Source organism: Heterodontus francisci, chromosome 5 (genome assembly GCF_036365525.1).
Source record: "Heterodontus francisci isolate sHetFra1 chromosome 5, sHetFra1.hap1, whole genome shotgun sequence".
Classification (NCBI taxonomy): domain Eukaryota; kingdom Metazoa; phylum Chordata; class Chondrichthyes; order Heterodontiformes; family Heterodontidae; genus Heterodontus; species Heterodontus francisci.
In genome coordinates, this window is record NC_090375.1 from 190,540,226 (window position 1) to 190,564,400 (window position 24,175).

A 24,175-nucleotide genomic window follows, 5' to 3' on the forward strand; every position below is an offset into this window, starting at 1 on the left:
AGCGTGGCTGAAATATCATGCTATTTGGTAGCAAAAATATATGCACAAAATAGAAAACTCTTTATCCTTTTGTGCAGATGTATCAGGTGTGATAGTACGGTGGGGATGTACTGGTTAATTTGGAGCCCTGGACTAATGATCCAGACAGCAGGAGTTCAGATCCCACATCGGGCTGCTGTGAAGTACAAATCTGTTTTTAGAAAGGGCATGCTGATAGAGTGAGATGAAGGAGGGGCGGGGAGGAGGCTCCTGTGGAGCATAAACACTGGCATAGACCTGTTGGGCCAAATGGCCTGTTTCTGTGCTGTAAACACTTTGCAATGTGATCACATTATGCACTTGTGAGTATGTTGCTCGTATGTTACCCCCACGGATACAAAAAAAGCATGGGTATCGTGTATGTTTTCTACTCCTGCTTTCCCCAAACAAGGCACTTCTGTTTAAGCAAGAAGGAATATTGTAGAATTATTGCAAGCACGCTATTTTCTCAAGTGGAAGTGTGAACATTCAGCTGCTATAATTAACTATTCAGAAAAATGTATGTTCTGTTGTTCATTTTGTTTCTCAAATTGTGTTACTCACTTGCTAGCCACCCTTCCCTTGTCCATTGACTACTTATAAACATATAAGAAATAGGAGCTGAAGGAGGCCATTTGGCCCTTCGAGTCTGCTCTGCCATTCAGTAAGATCTTATGGCTGATCTTCTACCTCAACTCCACCTTCCTGCACTATCTCCATATCCCTTAATTCCGTTACTGTCCAAAAATCTTGTGACCTCTGTCTTGAATATACTCAGTGACCAAGCATCCACAACCCTCTGGGGTAGAGAATTCCAAAGATTCACAACCCTTTGAGTGAAGCAATTTCTCCTCACCTCAGTCCTAAATGGTCAACGCCATATTCTGAGACTGTGACTCCGTGTTCTAAAATTTTGCAGCCAGAAGAAACATTTTCTCAGCATCTACCCCTTAAGAATTTTATATGTTTTCATCAGATCACCTCTCATTCTTCTAAATTTCAGGGTATATAGGTCTAGTCTACTCGATCTCTCCTCACAGGGCAATCCCCTCATTCCAGGATCCAGTCCAGTGAACCTTCGTGGTACTCCCTCTAGGGCAAGTATGTCCTTCCTTAAGGAGATCAAAACTGCACACCGTACTCCATGTGTGGCCTCACCAATGTCCTGTATAATCGTAGTGAGACTTTGTTACTCTTACATTCCCGTTCCTTTCTAACAAAAGCTCACAGACCATTTGCCTTCCTAATTGCTTGTAGTACTTGCATGTTAACTTTCTGTGATTGCTGGACATTGTGCTACAGGCCCTGGTAAGTCATCTAAGTAGCGACAGTGAGTGTTGGTAGGCTTCTTTGGCTACTGATGGGGCCAAAACAATCCAAGGGTGATCCTAGCCTTATTATGTCCACACACTGGCTCTTCTCAGAGGGAAATCTTGATAGCAATCAGCAGGAACCTTGGCCCAAATTTCCCCTCCTCTAACCATTTTGTGTTCTTAATTTGTAACATTATATTGAAGTCTTGGTATTTTTCAAATAATTCTTTATATGTACCAAACCCTGCTAAGAATTTTTTGGGGGGAAATAGTACCTCATGGCATCTAGTGACGATAACTTAAATTTGTTTTTTTTTTGCTCTCTTCAACTATAGGCTTTGGCTGCTCCTTTGAATGATAAGTTCAACTGACGAGTCCAACCACCAAAAAAAAGCAGAACTTTTCGACAAAGTTTGACAGCTGAACATGTAGGTAACGATGGCGTTTGAAGGGGTTAAAGGGTGTTGGTGATAAGACCAATGGGCTCCCAGGAACAAACAGTGGAGGAAGAGCCTTGCACAGTAGCTATGATGGTGCCACCAAGCAAGCGTCTGAGGAACAAACCATGTACAAAGGTTCAAAAAGACAACGCAGACACGGAATTGCAGGAAGACACAGAGGCAGAAAACCTTAGCGCACTACATCATGCCCATTGCCATGGTGAAGATGGAGATGAGAAGAAGGCTGAAAAGTTTACTTGCCGCATTTGTGAAAAGAGCTTCACGTTCCTTAGTGTGCTGTCAGTCCATATGCGGACACATACTGGCGAGAAACCCTATAAATGCCCATACTGTGACCACAGAGCTTCTCAGAAAGGGAACCTTAAAATACACATCCGGACCCACAAAATGGGAGACTTGAGTGAAGGGCATGAAACTAATTTGGGAGAACAACAACTCAAAGAGCTCAACAGCTTGGACAGTAGTTCATCCTGCACTAAGGCACAGAATGGATTAACAAAGGCAGAGAATGGGAAGATTGTTCTAAGGAGGCTTAAGAAAGAGAAGGAAGTTCTGCCGAATGCCAATGATAGTGCCGTTACATTCCAGTGTTCATGCTGTAAAGGAAAGTTTGAAAAGCAGGACCAGTTGGATCAACACATGCAACTACTGCACAAGTTGTACAAGTGCAGACTGTGCGAGTATGTCACGTTAAGGGATGATGAATTACTGAGCCATATAGAAAAAACCCACATCACTGTGGAGATGCCAAAAAATGAAGGCGAGAGTGACAAGGTTGAACAACCTGCCAATGAGTTCACGTGTGAAACGTGTCACCAGACATTCAACCAGTCCTGGTTTTTGAAGGCCCACATGAAGAAACACAGTGGCTCCTTTGAATACAGTTGTCACATCTGCGGACGCAGGTTCAAGGAACGCTGGTTCCTCAAGAACCACATGAAGGTGCACAGTGCAAGGAACAGGAACAGAAACAAAGTCAGTAAAACTGACTGCGAGAATTTAGCCACCATTAATGATGTGGTACAGGAGGACGGAATGAGCATTGCATTTTCGCAGTACAAAATCTGCATGAAATGTGGCTACCTGTTCCCAAGTAGGGAAAGCTTAAAAGAACATGAGAAATTACACTTTAGAACAGCTGAGGACTGCTCTGAAGAACAAACAAAGATTGTAAGGGAGGCCGCAGTTAATGCCACCACTGAAAACACCACAAAGGACTGTTTCCTCAGGTCCCTGAACTTGAGGCCATCCGTGATACTGGACACTTTTACAAGTCGCTTGCTTGCAAAGGGTGTTGCTGAACTAGATCCTGTGAGTAGCTATCAAGCTTGGCAGTTGGCCACCAAGGGAAAAGTGGCAGAACTCACAGAATACTCAAGACACAGCAGGTTCGATGAAGGTCTTCCAGATACAGATATTGCTTACGATAAAGAAAAAGGAGAATACATTCTCATTGACACTGAGAAGCGCAAACGGGAACAAGACATTCATAACAGCAGTTACCCAAAGAGGCGGAATAGGACAAATGCACCAGAAAAAGATAGTCAGTTGGCCAACTCTGGGGAGAGCAACAGTGGCACCGATTTCCGACCTGCATCTTGCCACGGCGGAAGATCATCGCTGAATAAAAGTACGGAGTGTTTTGAGTGTGGCAAGGTATTCCGGACCTATCATCAGGTGGTGCTGCATTCAAGAGTTCACAGAAAGAACAGAGAGAGTGGGCATGAAGGTGGACGGGTATGTCAGGAGATCAAGCATGGTTCCACAAGTGAAGTGGACTCTACTTCAAACAGTAGGCCCAGCACTCCGAACTCAGCTTCAGCTTCAGAAGATACGCTGGCACCGGGGCTGGGGGAAGAAGGCACCGACAATTCCAAAGAGGGTACAGAACTGCACGCAGTTAATGATGCACCGATCGATTCAGAAAGGGGTAAGCAGGCACCATTGGAAGGGGATGTGCAGGCGCCATTGGAAGGGGATGTGCAGGTGACATTAGAAGAAGGTACACTGATACTACTGCCATGTTCTGGTAGGATGTCTTGTCTGATTGGTTGCAGTACACTTCACTCCTCTCCTGTCTGACCTCCCACCTTGCACAGTCCATAAACTTGAGCTCATCCAAAACTCTGCTGCCTGTATCCTAACTTGCACCAAGTCCCGCTCACCCATCACCCCTTTTCTAACTGACCTACATTGACTCCCAGTCCTGCAATGCCTCACAGAATCACAGAATTGTTACAGAGCTGAAGGAGGTCATTTGGCCCATCGTCTCTGCACCAGCTCTCCGAATGAGCAATTCACCTAGTGCCACTTCCCGCATCTTCCAAGCAACCCTACACATTCTACTTTTCAGATAACAGTCCAGTTCCCTTTTGAATGCTTCAGTTGAACCTACCTCCACCACACTCTCAGGCAGTGCATTCCAGACCTTAACCATTCGCTGTGTGAAAACGTTTTTCCTCATGCTGCTTTTACTTCTTTAATCAATTAATTTAAATCTATGCCCTCATGTTCTCGATCCTTTCACGAATGGGAACAGTTTCTCTCTATCTACTCTGACCAGACCCCCCATGATTTTGAATACCTCTATCAAATCACCTCTCAGCCTTCTCTTCTTAAGGAAAACAGTCCTAACTTCTCCAATCTATCTTCATAACTGAAATTCCTCATCCCTGGAAAATTCTCATCAATCTTTTCTGACCCTCTCTAATGCCTTCACATTCTTCCTAAAGTGCGGTGCCCAGAACTGGACGCAAAACTCCAGCTGAGGCCGAACTAGTGTCTTACACAAGTTCAACATAACCTCCTTGCTCTTGTACTCTATGCCCCAATTAATAAAGCTCAGGATATTGTATGCTTTATTAACTGCTCTCTCAACCTGTCCTGCCATCTTCAATGATTCCTCTACACATATACACCCAGGTCCCTCTGCTCCTGCACCCCCTTTCGAATTGTACCCTTTGTTTCATATTGTCTCTCCATGTTCTTCCTACCAAATTGTATCACTTCACATTTCTCCACATTGAACTTCATCTGCCACCCACCCGCCCATTCCACCAACTTGTCTATGTCCTTTTGAAGTTCTACACCAGGGTTGTCCAATATTTGGCCCGCAGATAGAAACTGTACCAGGGGTGTTCCTCATCCTCGCCGGGGATCAGTGACTGGAGATGGGAAATTTTCCACTGGCTGCTTCTTGTAGACTGGCTTTTTAAAAAGGTCATAAGTTAGTTTCACAGCTGACAGCTGTTGACATCAGGAACAGCAGTTTCCCAACTTTGGACTGATTTGGGTTTTCCAGCAGCTTCCAACTTTTTTTTAAAAGCCCGCCGGAAAACCCCGAATCTATCCAAAGTTGGGAAACCGCTGTTCCCGCTCCCAGCACCTGTCAGCTGTGAAACTGACAGCCTGGTGTTTTTTTTTTTAAAACACAGGCTAACCATCTGCTGAGTATTCATACTCTCTGCAACTGCCAGGGAGAGAAATGGAACGGGGGTTGGGGGGAACAGAGGGGGGGCAGAGAGAGAAAGGGGGACAGAGAGAGAGAGAGAGGGAGGGAGGATCAGAGAGAGAGAGAAAGGGGGACAGAGAGCGGGAGTGAGGAACAGCGAAAGAGAGAGGGAGAGTGGAACAGAGAGAGGGAGGGGAGAAGAGAGAGAGAGAGAAAGGGGACAGAGAGGGGAGAACAGAGAGAGAGGGATTTGGAGAGAGGGGGGACAGAGAGTGAAAGAGCGGGTGCGGGGTGGGACACAGAGTGGGGGACACATAGAGAGAGAGAGACAGACTGGGAGAGAGGGAGAGAGTGTGATCAAGATCACTCCTGACAAAATGACATCTATCTGGAATATTCTGCATTGCTACATCAAGTGTACGGGCAAACATTGACTACTGTGCAAACAAAAAATGCCAGGTATCTCACTAAATCAATGTCCAACATGTTGAAGAGAAAGTAAGTCAATAAATTAGTCTTTTCATTTAAAGCTTCTTCACAAAAATATACATTTGTTGTTGTTTTGATTAATAGTAAGGTACATTTTTAATGCCTTTATCTTTCCAAAATTGTCTCACCGGCCCCCTAAATAAGACAAAAATTGTAATGTGGCCTCCCACACAAAGGTTGAACAACCCTGTTCTACACTACCTACCTCACAGTTCACTATGCCTCCAAGTTTTGTATCATCACAAACTTGGAAATCGTGCCCTGTACATCAAGGTCTAGGGAATTAATATATATCACGAAGAGCAAGGGTCCCAATACTGACCCCTGAGGAACACTATTACGAACCTTCCTCCAGTTTGAAAACCATGCATTAACCACTACTCTTTGTTTTCTGTCACTCAGCTGATTCCGTATCCATGTTGCTACTGTCCTGTCTATTCCATGAGCTATAACTTTGCTCACAAATCTGTTATATGGCACTGTATCAAACGCCTTTTGGAAGTCCATGCACACCACATCAACTGCATTTCCCTCATCAGTCCTCTTCAAAAAAAACTCCAGCAAGTTAGTTAAACATGATTTTTCCCTTAAGAAATCCATGCTGGCTTTCTTTAATTAACCCACATTTGTCCATGTGACAATTAATTTTGTCCCGAATTAATCTTCCTAGAAGTTTTCCCACCACCGAAGTTAAACTGACTGGCTGTTAGTTGTTGGGCTTATCTTTACACCCTTTTTTGAACAAGGGTGTAACATTTGCAATTCTCCAGTCCTCTGGCACTACCCCCGAGTCTAAGCAAGACTGAAAAATAATGGCCAGTGTCTCTGCAATTTCCACTCTCTCTTCCTTCAGTATCCTTGGATGCATCTCATCTGGTCCTGGTGCCTTATCCACTTTAATTACAGACAGCCTATTCAACACCTCCTCCTTATCAATTATAAACCCTTCTAGTGTCTGAATTACCCCCTCTTTCACCATTTCCTGGGTTGAATCTTCTTCCTTGCCTCCATGTACAATTCCCCTGTTGGTCCCTAATCAGTCCCGCTCCTCTTTTTACCATTCTTTTACTATTAATATGTCTATAGAAAACTTTGGGGTTCCCCTTTATGTTAGCTGCCAGTCTCTTTTCATACTCTCTCTTTGCTTCTCTCATTTGCTTTTTAACTTCCCCTCTGACCCTTCTATATTCAGCCTGGTTCTCAACAGTATTCTCTACCTGGCATCTGTCATAAGCACACTTTTTCTTTATCTCTTTTGTTGTCCAGGGAGCTCTGGATTTGCTTATCCTACCTTTCCCCTTCGAGGGAACATACCTAGCCTGTGCCCGAACTATCTCTTCTTTGAAGGTAGCCCATTGTTCAGCTACCATTTTTCCTGCCAACTTTTGACTTATTCGCCCCAGCTCCAATCTTAACCCATTGAAGTTGGCTTTCCCCCCGTTAACTATTCTTACTTTGGATTTTTTTGTCCTTTTCCATAGTCAGCCTAAACTGTATGATACAATGATCACTGTCCCCTAAATGTTCTCTTACTGACACTTGATCCACTTAGCCCACCTCATTCCTAAGAACCAAGTTCAGGAGTGCCTCCTTTCTCGTTGGACTAGAAACATACTGCTGTGGAAAATTTTGCTGAATGCACTTTCGGAACTCTTGCCCCTCACTGCCCTTTACACGACAACTAACCAAGTCTCTAATTGGATAATTAAAGTCCTCCTTTATAACTACCCTATAATTTTTACACCTATCTGTAATTTCTTGCAAATTTTTCCCACTAATTGGTGGCCTACAGACAACACCAAACAATGTAATGGCATCTTTTTTGTTCTTTAGCTCTAGCCAAATAGATTCTGTCTTTGACCCCTCTGGTACATCCAGCACTGCAATGCTCTCCTTAATCAGTACTTCCACCCCTCCCCCTTTTTTCCCTTTCCTATCTTTCCTGAACACCTTGTATCCAGGAATATTTAATACCCAGTATTGCCCTTCTTTGAGCATGGTCATAGAGTCATAGCCACAGCATCATATTTCCACATGTCAATCTGCATTTGTAACTCACCAATCTCATTAACAACACTCAAATTAAGAATTCTCATCCTTATTTTCAAATCCTTCCATGGCCTCCCCCTCCCTATCTCTGTAACCTCCTCCAGCCGTCCAAGATCTCTGCAGTCCTCCAACTGTAACCTCTTGCGCATCCCTGATTTCCGATCATTGGCAGCCATGCCGCCAGCTGCCTGGGCCCCTAGGCTCTGGAATTCCCTCCCAAAACACCCCGTCTCTCTACCCGTCTCTCTTCCTTTAAGATGCTCCTTAAAATGTACCTCCATGACAAAGGGTTACCTGTCTTAATAGCTGCTTATGTGGCTCGGTGGGAAGAGAAAGGGATGTAAATGGCAGAGGCAGTGGAACGGCAGGTCTCAATCTTGGTGACAAAGAGGTTCATGAGCTCCTTGCACTTACTGTTGGAGGTTAGGTGGAGGAGGCCGGGAAGTGTGGTTTAAGAAGAATGTTTATAGTGGAGAAGAGAAACTGGGGACTATCTAAACCGGGGGTTATCTTTGCATTCCAGGATGATCCTGCAATAGTGCTTTTTTGAATTTCTAAATTTGCAGGCCACAACAAATCTGAGAGGGTAGTCAGTAATGAAGAGGACTGCAACAAGTTACAAGAAGACATTAATACACTTGCAGAATGTGCACATAATTTGCAAATGAAATTCAGCATTGCTAAGTGTGAAGTATTCCATTTTGGTAAGAAAAATAAGGAGGTCACATATTACTTGGTAAATAAGAATTTAAATGGGGTAGGGGTCTGGGAATACAAATACACAAATCACTGAAAGTAGCAACGCAGATTAACAAGGCCATAACAAAAGCAGAGTGGGCACTCGGCTTTATTTCTAGAGGGAGAGAATTGAAAAGGGGAGAGTTATGCTAAACTTGTATAGAGCCTTAGAATGAAAAAGAAACATATTATCTAGATGGTGAGAGATTGCAGAGCTCTGAAATTCAGAGGGGTCTGGGTGTCCTAGTGCACAAATCGCAAAAGGTTAGTATGCAGGGGCAAGTAATTAGGAAAGCTAATAGAATGTTATCATTTATTGTGAGGGGAATTGAATACAAAAATAAAGAGGTTATGCTTCAGTTATACAGGGCATTGGTGAGACCACATCGTGAATACAGTGTACAGTATTGGTTTCCTTATTTGAGGAAGGATATAAATGCGTTGGAAGCAGTTCAGAGAAGGTTTACTAGACTAATACCTAAAATGGGCGTGTTGTCTTACGAGAAAAGGTTGGACAGGCTAGGCTTGTATCCACTGGAGTTTAGATGAGTAATGGGTGACTTGATTGAAACACATCAGATTTTGAGGAGCCTTGAGAGGGTGGATGTGGAAAGGATGTTTCATCTGGGGGGGGGAAATCAAGAACTAGGGGTCACCTCTTTTATTCATTCATGGGATGTGGGCATCGCTGGCAAGGCCAGCATTTATTGCCCATCCCTAATTGTGCATAAGAAGGTGGTGGTGAACCGCCATTTTGAACCGCTGCAGTCTATGTGGGGTAGGTACACCCACAGTGCTGTTAGGAAGGGAGTTCCTGGATTTTGACCCAGCGACAGTGAAGGAACGGCGATATAGTTCCAAGTCAGGGTGGTGTGTGGTTTGGAGGAGAACTTTCAGATGGTGGTATTCCCATGCGTCTGCTGCCCTTGTCCTTCTAGGTGTAGAGGTTGCAGGTTTGGAAGGTGCTGTGGAATGAGTCTTGGTGCATTTCTGCAGTGCATCTTGTAGATGGTACACACTGTTGCCACTGTGTGTCGGTGGTGGAGGGAGTGAATGTTTGTAGATGGGGTGCCAATCAAGCGGGCTGCTTTGTCCTGGATGGTGTTGAGCTTCTTGAGTGTTGTTGGAGCTGCACCCATCCAGGCAAGTTGGGCGTATTCCATCACACTCCTGACTTGTGCCTTGTAGATGGTGGACAGGCTTTGGGGAGTTATTCGCCGCAGGATTCCTAGCCTTAAAAATAAGAGATCGCACATTTAAGGAAGAGATGAGGAGAAATTTTTTCTCTGAGGGTTGTGAGTCGTTGGAACTCTCTTCCTCAAAAGGTGTTGGAAGCAGAGTCTTTGAATATTTTTAAGGCAGAGGTGGTTATTCTTGATAAGCAAGGGGGTAGAAGATTATTGGGGGTAGGCGGGAATGTGGAGTTGAGGTTACAATCAGATCAATCATGATCTTATTAAATGGTGGAGTAGACTCGAGAGGCTGAGTGGCCTACTCCTGCTCCTAATTCACATGTTCGTATGTATGATTGTCACCAATGTTTTTTACCCACAGTGTGGTCAGAATGTGGAACTTGGTACCACAGGAAGTGATTGAGGTGAATGGTATAGATGCATTTAAGGGGAAGTTAGATGAACATATGAGGGAGAAGGGAATAGAGGGTTATGCTGATAGAGTTAGATGAGGAAAGATGGGAGGAGGCTCAAGTGCAGCATAATCCACTGCTCAGGTTGAATGTCCTGTTCCTATGCTGTATATTTTATGTAATTCGATGTAATTGCTTCTATGAAGTGCTTTGGGATGTTTTACTATGTTAAAGGTGCTATATTAAGGCAACTGGTTGTTCTTGGATGAAATTTGATGAAAGAACACAAAACCAGACCTAATATTCCTCATTTTAATTTGGGGCGGGTTTGGAGGGTAAGATGCACACAAAACCCTCCATTAACTGCGGCTAGGGATACAGTTTATCTCCCCAGGGCTCATCTGTATAGACTTCTTCAGTCTCCCACCCAAACTCGGGGGCAAGAAGCAGCTGGCAGGCAGGCAGGAACCAGTTCCCATAAGCAACCCAAAGGAAAGGCGCCCGGTAACTGAGCTAAGTGGTTGGAAGGAGGTTCGGGGGGACCTCACATTTGGTGGAAAGAAGCCGAACTCTTTCAGTTCCATACTTAAGGACCCAGTATCCTCAATGCAAATGAAATAATCTTGAACAAAAGTGCCCGCTTTTTAGCTGGAGCGGGGCACAACAAATGAACACCTACATCATAAAAGCAACAAAGGAAACTTATCAAATTAAGCAACATCTCGATTTTTAAATTCCCATCCTTGTTTTCAAATCTTTGCATGGCCTTACCCCTTGTTATCCTCCAGCCCCACAACCCTCCAGGATATCTGTGCTCCTATAATTCTGGCCTCTTGTGCATCCTATTTTAATCGCTCCACCTTTGGCGTCCGTGTCCCCAGCTGCATGGGCCCTAAGCTCTGGAATACCCTCCCTCCACCACCTCTCCAGCTCTCTTTCCTCCTTTAAAATTCTCCTTAAAACCTACCTCTTTGACGAAGATCTTCGTCATCTGACCTAATGGGCAGAATGTTATGGGCCTCAGGAGACAGGATGGGAAGCAGGGGCGCCCAAATTAGTGATGGAAAGTGGGGGGGGGGGGGGGGGGGGCGGAATGTCTGTTGTCTTCCAGTTGTCCTGTAATTGAGTCGGGGCGGGAAAGATCGAAGACAGCTTTCCTGCCCAGGGGCCAATTGAGGCCTTTAGGTGGCCAATTAAAAGCCATTTAAGGGCATCTTCCTACTGCTGCTGGAAATACAACAGCGGCGGAGGTGTGGAGAGGTCACCCAGAAAAACAATTGGCCTCCCTGTGGTGTTGTAGGGGGCCTCCTCCGTGGGCAATCTGTGGCAAAGACCGCCCCTCCGCTAAGATCCCCCTCCCCACCCTCAATGACCACCCTCCAACCCCTCTCGCTGGGGCCTGCCAGACTGGCCCCAGCGACCTTACCACACTTAGCTGAGGTCCAGGGCTCCAATGCTGGTCCTGGTCCCAGGCTTGGTGCAGTACTGGCAGTGGCCACTGCTCCTGGTGGCACTGCCAAGAGTACTGAGCTGAAAGCCCTCTGATTGGCTGGCAGCTCTTGGAGGTGGGATCCTCATCCTTAAAGGGATGGGGATCCCGGCACTGGGCAGTTAACTGCCCAGGCGCTGTTAAATTGCACCGGGGGGGAGGACTCCAAAGGGCCAAGGCGGGGTTATCTTCGCCTTTGCGGCCTGGCAACGGGACCCCCGCCAGTTCCACAGAATTCAAACCAATATCTCCTTATGTGGCTCAGTGTCATATTTTGTTTTATTTTGCTCCTGTGAAGTGCCTTGGAATGTTTAATTACGTTAAAGATATGTTAAAGGGAGGCGGTGGTGTAGTGGACATGTCACTGGACTAGTAGCCTAGAGGCCCAGGCTAGTGGTCTGGGGACATGGGTTCAAATCCCACCACGGCAGATGGTGAAATTTGAATTCAATTAATAAATCTAGAATTTAAAAAAAAAGCTAGTCTAATTGTCGATTGTTGTAAAAACCGCTCTGGTTCACTAATGTCCTTTAGGGAAGGAAATCTGCTGTCCTTACCTGGTCTGGCCTACATGTGACTCCAGATCCACAGCAATGTGGTTGGCTCATAAATGTCCTCTGAGATGGCCTAGCGAGTCACTCAGTTCAAGGGCAATTAAGAATGGGCAATAAATGTTGGCCTAGCCAGTGATGCCATGAATGAATAATAAAAAAAACTTGTTGTTGTTGGGTTAAAATGGCGGTCAAACTCCATTCCATCATTGGAGCCCCATCTGCTTCACTTAAAGAAGGGACCCTGGTTGCCTTCCAACAGGTGCCTCTCTCTCTCACCTGCTCAGAAGATTAGGCTAAGATTGCAACCTGTGGGAAGGCAGAGGGATCATCTGGCGCCATGTTAGTTGCCTGTCCACCCTAACCTACCTGACCGAAATTGGGTTGGTTTCACACCCCACCCGACTTTACTCCCCATTGACCTCCGTTGATTTTACGTCCCATTAGCCCTGCAAATTTTTCCTTTTCAAGCTTGTACCCAATTCTTTTTTAAAAGTTACTGTTGAATCTGTTTCCACCGTCCTTTCAAGCAGCGCATTCCAGGTCATAATAACTCGCTGCATAAAATAAATTCGCTTCATCTCCCCTCTGTCAGTTATCTTCAATCTGTGTCCTCTGGTTGCAGACCCTGCAGCGAATGGGAACAGTTTCTCTTTATTTACTCTATCAAAACCCTTCATTTATCGAACTAATTCATGTTATAGAGTCATAGAGTTGTACAGCATAGAAACAGGCCCTTCGGCCCATCGCGTTCATGCCAACCATAATGCCTATCTATACTAATCCCACCTGCCTGCATTAATTCCATATCCCTCTATGCCTTGTTCATTCAAGTACCTGTCCCGATGCCTCTTAAATGTCGTTACTGTTCCTGCCTCCACCACCTCCTCAGGCACCTCATTCCAGATAACCACTATTCTTTGTGTGAAAAATGTACCCCTTTGATCCCCTTTAAACCTCCTCCCTCTCACCTTAAATCTATGCCCTCTAGTTTGTCACCCCTACCATGGGAAACAGACTCTGGCTATCTACCCTATCTATGCCTCTCATAATTTTATAAACCTCTATCATGTCCCCTCTCAGCCTCCTTCGCTCCAGGGAAAACAGACCCAGCCTATCCAATCTCTCTTTATAACTCAAGCCCTCCAAACCAGGCAACATCGTGTTCAGAGCAATTTAAAGATGCAGAACAGTGCAGTTTCATAATGATCGAGACGAGTTGGGCATAATTTGGAAAATATTAAGTTTTTCTTCCTAATCTTCTTCATTGTAACACAAAATCTGGTCATAGTTTCCAGCCTGTGGTCAGGAGAAGTAAATGCACTGGACTTTATTAATAAGCATATTGGCGAAGGTTACAGGCACTGATGTGTGATTGACAACCCGAGTTTCATTATTTTGTCATATAACACCCGGTCTGCACTAATGCTTAGTCTTTCACCACACCATGAACACGTCCGTTGCCTTTGCTCCATGACCTTATTGTCCGTTATTCTCTGTGACCCTCTGTCCTATCAACGCCTTCCCTTTTGTTCTCTTTTGCATCACCCCCGCTTTATTTGCTTAAAACCTTTTACATTTCTAACCTCTGCCAGTTCTGATGAAGGGTCACTGACCTGAAACGTTAACTCTGCTTCTCTCTCCACAGATGTTGCCAGACCTGCTGAGTATTTCCAGCACTACTTGTTTTTATTTCAGATTTCCAGCAGCTGCAGTATTTTGCTTTTATTTTAGTGTTTTTTTTTGGTGATGTTGGTTGAAGGATAAATATTGACCAGGGAACTGGGGAGAGTTCTCCTGCTCTTCTTTGCAATTGTGCTGTGTGTAAATTGGCTGCCACATTTCCTAGAGTGACTGCTCTTCAAAAGTACTTCATTGGCTGTGAAGTACTTTGGGACATCCTGAGGTTGTGAAAGGTGCTATAGAAATGCTAGTTCTTCTTTCATTCAAACAAGGTCCATGCCATCCAAGACCATATTTTGCATCATTGTTAAGGCATCCCACCTTTGACCAACACTTGCCCCCTTACTCATGCCTCCCCAGCCATGCAAAATTAAGTTTGTGGCCTACACTTCAAAAATTGCACTGGTAGGTTCCAGTGTTTAATCTGCCATTTAGCTGGTATTAGCATACAGATTTACAACCTTATTCAAATAGCAGATTATGTTTGTACAAGGCAGCTCCATCTCCCACTGCAGTGCTCTGCTTTCACCTTTGTGGTGCATCTGTGGTGAGCAATTATCAGTGGTCAACTTTCCTGGTTTGCCATTTCCGTTTCTGACTTTCTAACAATTTTGCAGCATTCGGTTAGACTGTACTTTCTCTCTAAGTTAACTGTTTGGGTTGCTTTTGATTACAAAATATTACCAACTATTTACAGTACAGAAACAGGCCATTCAGCCCAACTGGTCCATGCCATTGTTCATACTTCACACGAGTCTCCTTACACCACTCTTCATCTAACCCCTTCAACATATCTTTCTATTCCTGTCTGCCTCACGTGTTTATCTAGCTTCCCCTTGAATGCTTCTATGCAATTTACCTCAACTATTCCATGTGTTAGTGAGTTCCACATTCTCACCATTCTCTGGGTAAAGAAGTTTCTTCTGAATCCCCTATAGGATTTATTGGTGACAATCTTATATTTATCGCCCCTAATTCTGGTCTCGCCTGCACAAGATGAAACATCTCATCTGCATCGAGGCTATCAAACCCTTTCATAATTTCAAAGACCTCTAATAGGCCAGCCTTCAGTCTTCTCTTTTCCCGAGAAAAGAGCCCCAGCCAATTCAATTGTTCCTGGTAGGTATAAGCTTGCACTTCAGGTATCATTCTAATAAATCTTTTTTGCATCTTCTCCAGTGCCTCTACGTTTTTTTTTTCAGAACTGTTCACAGTACTTAAGGTCCTTCAGCAACATCTTGACAGATAATCTTATACCAAACAAATTGATTAAAGCAATAGAATTTGGCTAAGCAAACATATCTCAGTTAACTGTGTCAGTTTAGGCAACTTTTTGATATGCAACACTGCACCTGTAGTGCTTTATGCTTTGTTGATGACTTAGAGGTCTTCAGTGTACAATGTTACCATAAAACATCACAACTGTTAAGTATGTAGGATACTTTTAATATTTCCTTATCTACTTTGCAACCTAGCTGAATTCCAATAGGGTGCTGTATGTCAGACTGAGTGCAGTGTAAGCCCATTCTCTGTCACCACACGGAGTGTAATGTAGTGAGGGTGATTTTAACTCTGGGAGGTAATGTAACACATTGTGATGAAAATTGGGAATTTTTTTATTCATTCATGGGATGCAGGTCTCACTGGTAAGGCCATCATGTATTGCCCATCCTTGATCACAACTGAGTAGCTTGCTCGTCCATTTTACAGGGCAGATAAGTCAACCACATTGTTGGAGGTCTGAAGTTACATTTAGGGCAGACAGCATAAGGACAGTAGATTTCCTTCCCTATAGGACATTAGTGAACCAAATGGGTTTTAATGAAAATCCAGTAGTTTCATGGTCACCGTTACTGATCCTAGATTTAATTCCAGATTTTATTGAATTAATTGAATTTAAATTCCACAGCTGCCCTGGTGGGATTTGAATTCATGTCTCCAGATCATTAGGCCAGGCCTCTGTGTTACTAATCCAGTAACATAACAACTGTGTAACAGTACCCCGAAGGGCAATGGGCCTAATCTTTTAAACTATTGCACAAATTCAAAGTTGCTTTGCGCCCCCTGGTGTCAGATACCTTCATGGAATGGAAAAGTGGAATCCAATTACTTGCAGTTTTTCAGAGGTAGCTTTATCTTGGTGTTTGTGCGTTTGGAATTTTTCTTGAAATGAGCCGTCCGGGGTGAGCTATGAAAAGCTTAACTCTTCCTTTGCTTGGATCATTGTGACGGCTGGAAATTTAACCATGCCCTAAATGTCCATCTAAGAGCAACAGGGCAGATTTATCAGCATCCTCTGGCTTTTTGCATGCCCTGAAACATTTGCCGCTCTTTACAATGTAAACAAAGGAATAAAGCTTATTGTCTGTTATACTCCAGAAAGTCAGTTGGTGAAGGATAGAACTGGAGCCAATCTTTACACATTTCTATATTTATTTACAGAGTTACACATCACAAGTGTGCACCTCCTAACCCAACGACCCAACAATTGCAGTCTCTGTCTACTTACAGGGATTCAAGTGAATCACCAGTTAAAGCCCACAACCTGGATACAATTAAAAATAATTAATATGCAATAAACATTGTTATCTCATTTCTATGAGCTATTTTTATATTTTATTTCATTAATGGACTCTTCTGTAGTAGTAGAAATGAATGAACATTTATTCATTTTTAAAAATTATATTCTATAATTATCATGCATATCAACATACACAGCATTAAACTTACAACTTTCACAAAATAATTTTGGTCAGAAACAGATCAATAGATGATTTGATTATTCGAACTTGCAGTCTATACATGTCATTTGTTAGATTTTCCGGTGCTGCTTGCACAATATGAAGACATATGCATATTTCTCTCAAGTAAATTCAAATGCAATCTGTGACTAACCTGGCTTCTTGAGCAACGTAATGACTAGCTTTTATGTCAAAAGTAGGTGTTTTCTGGAATGTTTGTGCTGCACTCGATTTTAAAATTCTCATCCTTGCTTTCAAGTCCCTCCATGGCCCTCACCCCGCCCTGTTTCTGTAACCTCTTCCAACCATACAACCCTCTGAGATTTCCGCACTCTTCCAATTCTGGCCTGTTAACTCATCCCTGATTTTCATTTCCCCACCATTGTTAGGTGCAATGGGCCACCTAAGCCCTAAACTCTGGAATTCTCTCTAAATCTCTCTGCCTTTATCTCCTTCTTTAAGAAGCTGCTTAAAACCTACCTCCACTTGTCGTAATATCTCCTTTTTTGGCTCAGTGTCAACTTTTGTTGGATAATGCTCCTGTGAAATGCCTTTGGGGCATTTTACTGCTTTAAAGGTGTGATATAAATGCAAGTTGCTCTGTTCGTGCTGCATTCTGGAATGGAATCATTTCTTCATGCCACTTTTTGCAGTCAATGTGTGCTGTTAGCAGGATGCAAACCAAGTACAGCAGGCTTTTATGTTCTGAGCTGCACATGAAACGATACTCAAATCTTTCTCATCACAATCACAGCTGTATGTCTGACAAAAAGACATTGATAGGCCCCCCTCCAGAACAATTTGTGACTTGGGAGAAAATAAGGCATTATACTGATCCTTGTTCTCAGGGATGACCGCATTCATCCTGATGATTCCCATGTGAAAACATCAGAGGCCAGGGGAATTTGAGTAAAAATCATGAGCCTTTCCTTCCAAGTAGGTGAATGATCAGTTTAATTCAGAATCTGCAACAAAGATGGGCCAAGGGAATTGGCTACCAGTGACACAGTTGAGACAAATACATGTAATATTTCCACTTGCAGGGGAGTCCAAAACTAGGGGTCATAAATATAAGATAGTCACCAATAAATCCACCAGGGAATTCAGGAGAAATGTCTTTACCTAGAGACTGGTTAGACCGCTGGATGTAAATTGGCTCCCAAGTTTCCTACATCACAACAGTGACTGCACTTCATAACTTCAAAAGCTCTTTGGGACATCCTACGGTCATGAAAGGCGCTATATAAATGCAGCTTTGTTCTTCCTTTTCCACAATTTAAATTCTCCACCATTGACTGTGTATTCAGTTACCTGGGCCCTGTGCACTGGAATTCCCTCCCTAAACATCTCCACATCTCTACCTCTCTCTCCTCCTCTAAGACGCTGCTTAAAAACCTACCTTTCCAATCAAACTTTTAGTCACCTGCCCTGATATCACTTTATGAGGCTCGGTATCAAATTTGTTTGATAATGCTAAAGGCACTATATCATTACAAGTTATTATTGTTGAAATATATCGACATATTTGATGACTGTTGCATGTAATTTCAGTTCCTGACTTCTTTGAAAACCAATAGAGCAGTTGGCGTTTTCCAGTGGTAGTTTATAGGAACAGGAGGAGGCCATTCAGCCCCTCAAGCCCATTCCCCCATTCAGTTATATAATTGATGATCTGTATCTTAACTCTAACTACCCACTACTCCATCTAAGATTCCGTAACCCCTTAACGCCCTGAACAAAAATCTGGTTTTGACATTTTCAATTGACCCCCTAGCCTCAAAAGCTTTTTCAGAGAGAGTTAGAGATTTCCACAACCCTTTGGGCCGAATTTTGTTCACTTCCCGACAGCGGGTTTCACAGCTGGTGGGAGGTGCGCTGGAGAATCGGGGCTGAATTGCCCGCTACGGAACCTGACGCCGTGAATCACGTTTCCGATTCTCCTGGGGTGGGATAGGCCAACGATGCCCTTCCCACCCAGAGGTCAAATAAGGACCTCTTCCCGCTGCCACTGGGATTTCACAGGCGGTGGGGGTAGGGTGGGCCTCCACCTTAGAAAATGAGGCACCCTCCCTGCAGGCTTGTGGGGAGCAGTTGTGGGGGGGGGGGGGGGGTGTTCTCTGCTTCGTGGGCAATTTGTGGCCCATGGAGGACTTCCATTGCAAACAACTGTACCGTGTTTTAATGTGGTATTTTGAAGGGTAAATGGCTGATAAGGTATGATCATCGGGCTGCTCACATTACACGGTGTTGTCACTTTGTTGAACTGTTTGAATTGCTGGCAGTACAAACTGTTCTTTGCCACCATTTGCTGACAGTAAATTTTTCCCTATTCCCCTAAAAGTTTGCATTTATTTCTGCTGAAGCTGTCATCTGTCACACTAACATATGTCTATGGGAAAGCAATTAAGTGTTTGTTAGTCAATTACAAAAAAAGTGCTTTCCCAGTTTTTTTATTCCGTGCACAATCCTGAGCAGGTTGCACCTTGGGCTGAAATTTCCTGAGTATTTGCGGCAGTGGGACATGAGTAATCAGGGCGCAAAGCAAAATACCCAGTGTCAAAGAACAAGGAAACTCAGGCACAAGTGTGCTATGCACATAATTCTGTTATGCCCCAATTTCCTCACTCTTTTACAGCTGTCTATTGATCCCTGTCGCTGAATGTGTCTTAGTTGTAGAATAGTTAAACAACCATGCACGCAAATCTCCTGCATTTATGCCAGCTCAAAACAGGTGTGGAATTAAGCTTCGAACTCTAGGTGCAGCAAGAAGCAAAAATTATTTTTCTGGTGTTCTGTTGTGTTCTTTTAGTAATTTTTAAAAATTTATCCTCAATGAAACCTTCTCCGCATTTTCAGTTTCTTTCCATGCATTTTTATGCCATCTGCCGAAAGAAAGTTTTGCATTTGTCCAGCAACTTTCACGACCTCAGGATGTCTCACCTGCTTTGCAGCCAATGAAGTAGTTTTGAAGCCGAGTCACAGTTGTAGGAAACACAACAGCCAGTTTGTGCACAGCAAGCTCCCACAATCAACAATACGTTGATGACAAGATAATCAGTTTCTTAGTGACGTTGGTTGAGAGGTAAATGATGGCCAGGACACCAGGAAGGACTCGCCTGCTCTTTGTCAAATAGTGCCATTTAGTCTTTTACATCCATTTGAGAGAGCAAACGGGGCCTCAGTTTAACGTCTGGCCTGAAAGACAGCACCTCTTTCAGTGCAGCACTCCCTCAGCACAGGCACTGGGAGTGTCAGCCTATATTATGTGCTCACATCTCTTTGCAATGGGACTGGAATCCACAACTAAGCAAAATTTTCAGCAAGTTTACAGAGACACGGGAGAGGATGCAAAAGAAGATTTAGAAGGATGATAGCAGAACTTAGAGGTTCTAACTATCAGGGAAGACTGGACAGATGGGGGTGATTTTCCCTAGAAAAGGGAAGGCTGAGTGGATGACCTGATGGAGATCTTTAAGGTTATGAAAGGTTTTGATAGGGTAGACTTAGAGAAGACACTTCCACTTGTACTCAAGCCCTCGAATGGGACATGAACCCAGAACATGAACAAGACTGCTACCAGTTCAAGATGCATTTAAGGGAAAGCTAGATAAACACATGAGGATGAAAGGTATTAGAAGGTTATCCTGATAGAGTTAGATGAACTAGGGTGGAACGAGGCTTCCATAATTGCCTGTTTGTAATCATGCCGGGGTTGAATTTGGTAGACTGGGGATATTCCTGCAGTCCGCACATACTGAATCTCAGTTGGAGATATTTGAAGAGATGATGGAGGAGGAGGAGGAGGAAACAGATATAATAAAAGCAAAATACTGCGGATGCTGGAAATCTAAAATAAAAACAAGAAATGATGGAAAGACTTAGCAGGTCTGGAGGCATCTGTGGAGAGAGAAGCAAAGTTAACGCTTCAGGTCAGTGACCCTTTATCAGAATTGGCAGATATAGAAATTTAAAAGGTTTTAAGCAAGTAAAGTGAGGGTGGGGCAAGATAACAAAAGAGAAGGTGTTGATAGGACAAGGCCACAGAGAATAACTGACCAGAGGGTCATGGAGCAAAGGCAAACGGTATGTTAATGGTGTGGTGAAAGACAAAGTGTTAGTGCAGAGAGGGTGTTCATGGACAGAAAACCGAGCAGCCTGGCCCCAAGCAAAAACATGAAAAAAACAGTGGGTAGGCACAGTAGAAACAAACCAAACAAACTAAAATAAAATAAACACATTAAAAAAATGAAAAAAGAAAAAATAACTAAAAATAAAAATAAAATGGGGGGCATGTCATGCTCTGAAATTATTGAACTCAGTGTTCAGTCCAGCAGGCTGTAGTGTGCCTAATCGGTAAATGAGATGCTGTTCCTCGAGCTTGCATTGATGTTCACTGGAACAATGCAGCAAGCCCAGGATAGAGATGTGGGTATGAGAGCACGGGAGAGTGTTGAAATGGCAAGCAACCGGAAGCTCAGGGTCATGCTTGCGGACTGAGCGGAGGTGTTCTGCAAAGCGGTCACCCAGCCTGCATTTGGTTCCCCAATGTAGAGGAGCCCACATTGTGAGCAGCGAATACAGTATACTACATTGAAAGAAGTACAAGTAAATCGCTGCTTCACCTGAAAGGAGTGTTTGGGGCCTGGGATAGTGAGGAGAGAGGAGGTAAATGGGCAGATATCACACCTGTGATTGCAGGGGAAGGTGCTGTGGGAAGGGGACGAGGTGGTGGGGGTAATGGAGGAGTGGACCAGGGTGTCGCGGAGGGAACGATCCCTTCGGAATGCTGACAGGGGAAGGGAGGGGAAGATGCGTTTGGGAGTGGCATCACGCTGGATGTGGTGGAAATGGCAGAGGATGATCCTTTGGATGTGGAGGCTGATGGGGTGGAAAGTGAGGACAAGGGGAACCCTGTCGCTGTTCTGGGAGGGAGGGGAAGGGGTGAGGGTAGAGGTGCGGGAAATGGGCTGGACATGGTTGAGGGCCCTGTCAACAACAGTGGGGGGGAATCCTCGGTTGAGGGAAAAGGAAGACATATCAGAAGCGCTGTCATGGAAGGTAGCATCATCAGAGCAGATGTGTCGGAGACGGAGAAACTGGGAGAATGCAATGACGTCCTTACAGGAGGCAGGGTGTGAAGAAGTGTAGTCAAGGTAGCTGTGGGAGTTGGTGGGCTTATAATGAATATTAAAGGAAACAGATAGTTGCACGTTCTCTGACTCACCTCGCAGCTGGTTTCAAGGTGACATTTGTGAAGATCTAGGGAAAGGGAGCTTGTCCATTGGCCAATGATGGTGACTACTGTGATGGAGACCTAGAATGGGAAAAGAAGGAAATTCATTGGACTGGAGTTTCTCTTGCAAGGACAGAAGGATTGCAGCTGTGGCTCAGTCGGTAGCAGTCTTGCCACTGGGTTCATGTCCCACTCCAGGGCTTGAGCACAAAAGTGAAGCTGACACTCCAGTGCAGTAGTGAGGGAGTGCTGCATGGCTGGAGGTGCTGTCTTTCAGATTAGATACTAAACTGAGGTTCCACCTGCCTGTTTGGGTGGATGTAAAAGATCCCGTGGCACTGTTGTAAAGAAGAACAGGGGAGCAGTGTCCTGGGGCCAATATTTATCCCTCAATCAACATCACAAAAATAGATTATCTGATCATTGCTGTTTGTGGGATCTTGCTGTGTGCAAATTGGCTGCCACGTTTCCTACATTACAAAAGTGACTGCACTTCAGAAAGTACTTAATTGGCTGTAAAGTGCTTTGAGATGTCCGATGGTCATGAACAGCGCTATTTAAATGCAAGTCTTTTTTTCTTAATATTTAATTCTTAATGAGGACAGATTACACTTTTTCTTCATGACTGTGTTACTTAAGATGACGTGTGTGTAATAAGCAACACTTTGCATCAGTCGCTCTCCCATTCCATATTTATGTACATAAGTGTTAAAGTTCCAGATGGAAATTTACGCATGTTTTCTAATAATAATCATCTGTGCTTTATGCGATAATGCCTGACAATCTAGCTGCATTCTTTTCACATGAAACACTAACACATAGAAGTACAGAGAAAGTAGATCACAGAAACAGGCCATTTGGCCCGGTGTTTATGCTCCATGTGAGCCTCCTCCCACCCTAATATATCTAACTCTATCATCATAACCATCTATTCCTTTCACCCTCACGTGTTTATCGAGCTTCCCCTTAAATGCATCTTGAACTCCCTCACAAATGGAAACATCTTCTCTATCTCTATCCTGTCAAACCCTTTCATAATCTTAAAGGCGTCTATCGGGTCACCCCCTTAGCATTCTCTTTTCGAGAGAAAATCGCCGCAGTCTGTCCAGTTTTTCCTGATAATTAATACCTCTCAGTTCTGCTATTATTCTTGTAAATCTTTCGTACCTTCTCCAGTGTCCCTGTCAACTTGCTGAAAACTTTGCTTCGATGTCCTTAAGTAAGTAACAACTTGTTTTTATATAGTGCCTTTAACGTTGTAAATTAACACAAGGTGCTTCACACGAGCAACTATCAAATAAAATTTGATGTCAAACCACATAAGGAGATTTTAGGACAGGTAATCAAAAGCTTGGTCAAAGAGGTAAGTTTTAAACCACGCCTTAAAGGGAAAGAGAGCAGTAGAGAGGCAGAGAGGTTTAGGGAGGGAATTCCAGAGCTTAAAGCCCTGGCAGCTGAAGGGCACAGCCACCAATGATGGAGTGATTAAAATTGGGGATGCTCAAGAGGACAAAGCTGGAGGAATTAAGATGAATTTTGTGTATAGAGGAGGAGCAAATTTTTGATACCCTCTTTGTAATTGTTCAGGCTAATACATTTGTATAAAATCATATGTCAGATATAAGCTAACAACAAGAACTGGAAAAGCTCAGCAAGTGGCTTTACCCATGCCAAAGGATTTTTGCCAGCGTGTAATTGACGCTGTACTTGTTTTGCTTGCATGTATTTTTAATGGCACTTAAAGCCATTAGCTGTAGTTCCAGTGAAAAGCGATTCCCTGTTTAAGGATGATGCAGTCTCTGCTGCTCTCTAGTGAAGGAAGTGCTCAGATGAATGATTTAAACAACATCAGAACTGCAGCTGATATTTCTGTGAATTTGCCATTTGGAAATGGAACCACCTAGTGGTATGTCTCCAATTTACAGGCTGGGACAGTTATAAGAATATCCCTTCAGCTTTTAATGGGAAATATAAAGGAAACTTAAATAGGGAGAGTTCATGGAATCAAATGTCACTAAGTGCAGATTGTGATTATGTATTTTTAGATATCAAATCTTATTTATGATGATCTTGATGTTGGCAAACTCTAGGGGACGAATTGGACCTTGTGCCTATTTTCTGAGCAAAAATTGGGTGCAAAAAGGTTCAACCTAAGGAAGCAAACTCCTGTGCCTGAACAGCATTGGAAACACAATCTAACGCTATATTGGTTTGGGTGTTGTAGAGGCATCTCTGGAAGACGCCTAAAACAGACGTTAGGCCCCTAGAATATTTTGCTGTAGTTAGGCCCCAATTAGAGTATTGCGTCCAGTTCTGGTCGCCACACATTAGGAAGGATGTGAGGATGCAGAGATTCACCAGAATGGTTCCAGGG

The 24,175-nt window shown here is 43.8% G+C and overlaps 1 protein-coding gene across 8 annotated transcripts in view; it reads left to right on the forward strand.

The window, feature by feature from the left end:
* Positions 1 to 24,175, forward strand: part of znf516 (zinc finger protein 516) — a 258,381-nt gene that overhangs the window by 82,313 nt on the left and 151,893 nt on the right. For all 8 annotated transcript variants that reach the window (XM_068032496.1, XM_068032499.1, XM_068032502.1 and 5 more), the window contains one exon: positions 1,667 to 3,722. In XM_068032496.1, the coding sequence (XP_067888597.1) occupies positions 1,811 to 3,722 (1,912 nt within the window). In that variant the 5' untranslated portion in view covers positions 1,667 to 1,810. The remainder of the gene's footprint in view (positions 1 to 1,666; positions 3,723 to 24,175) is intronic.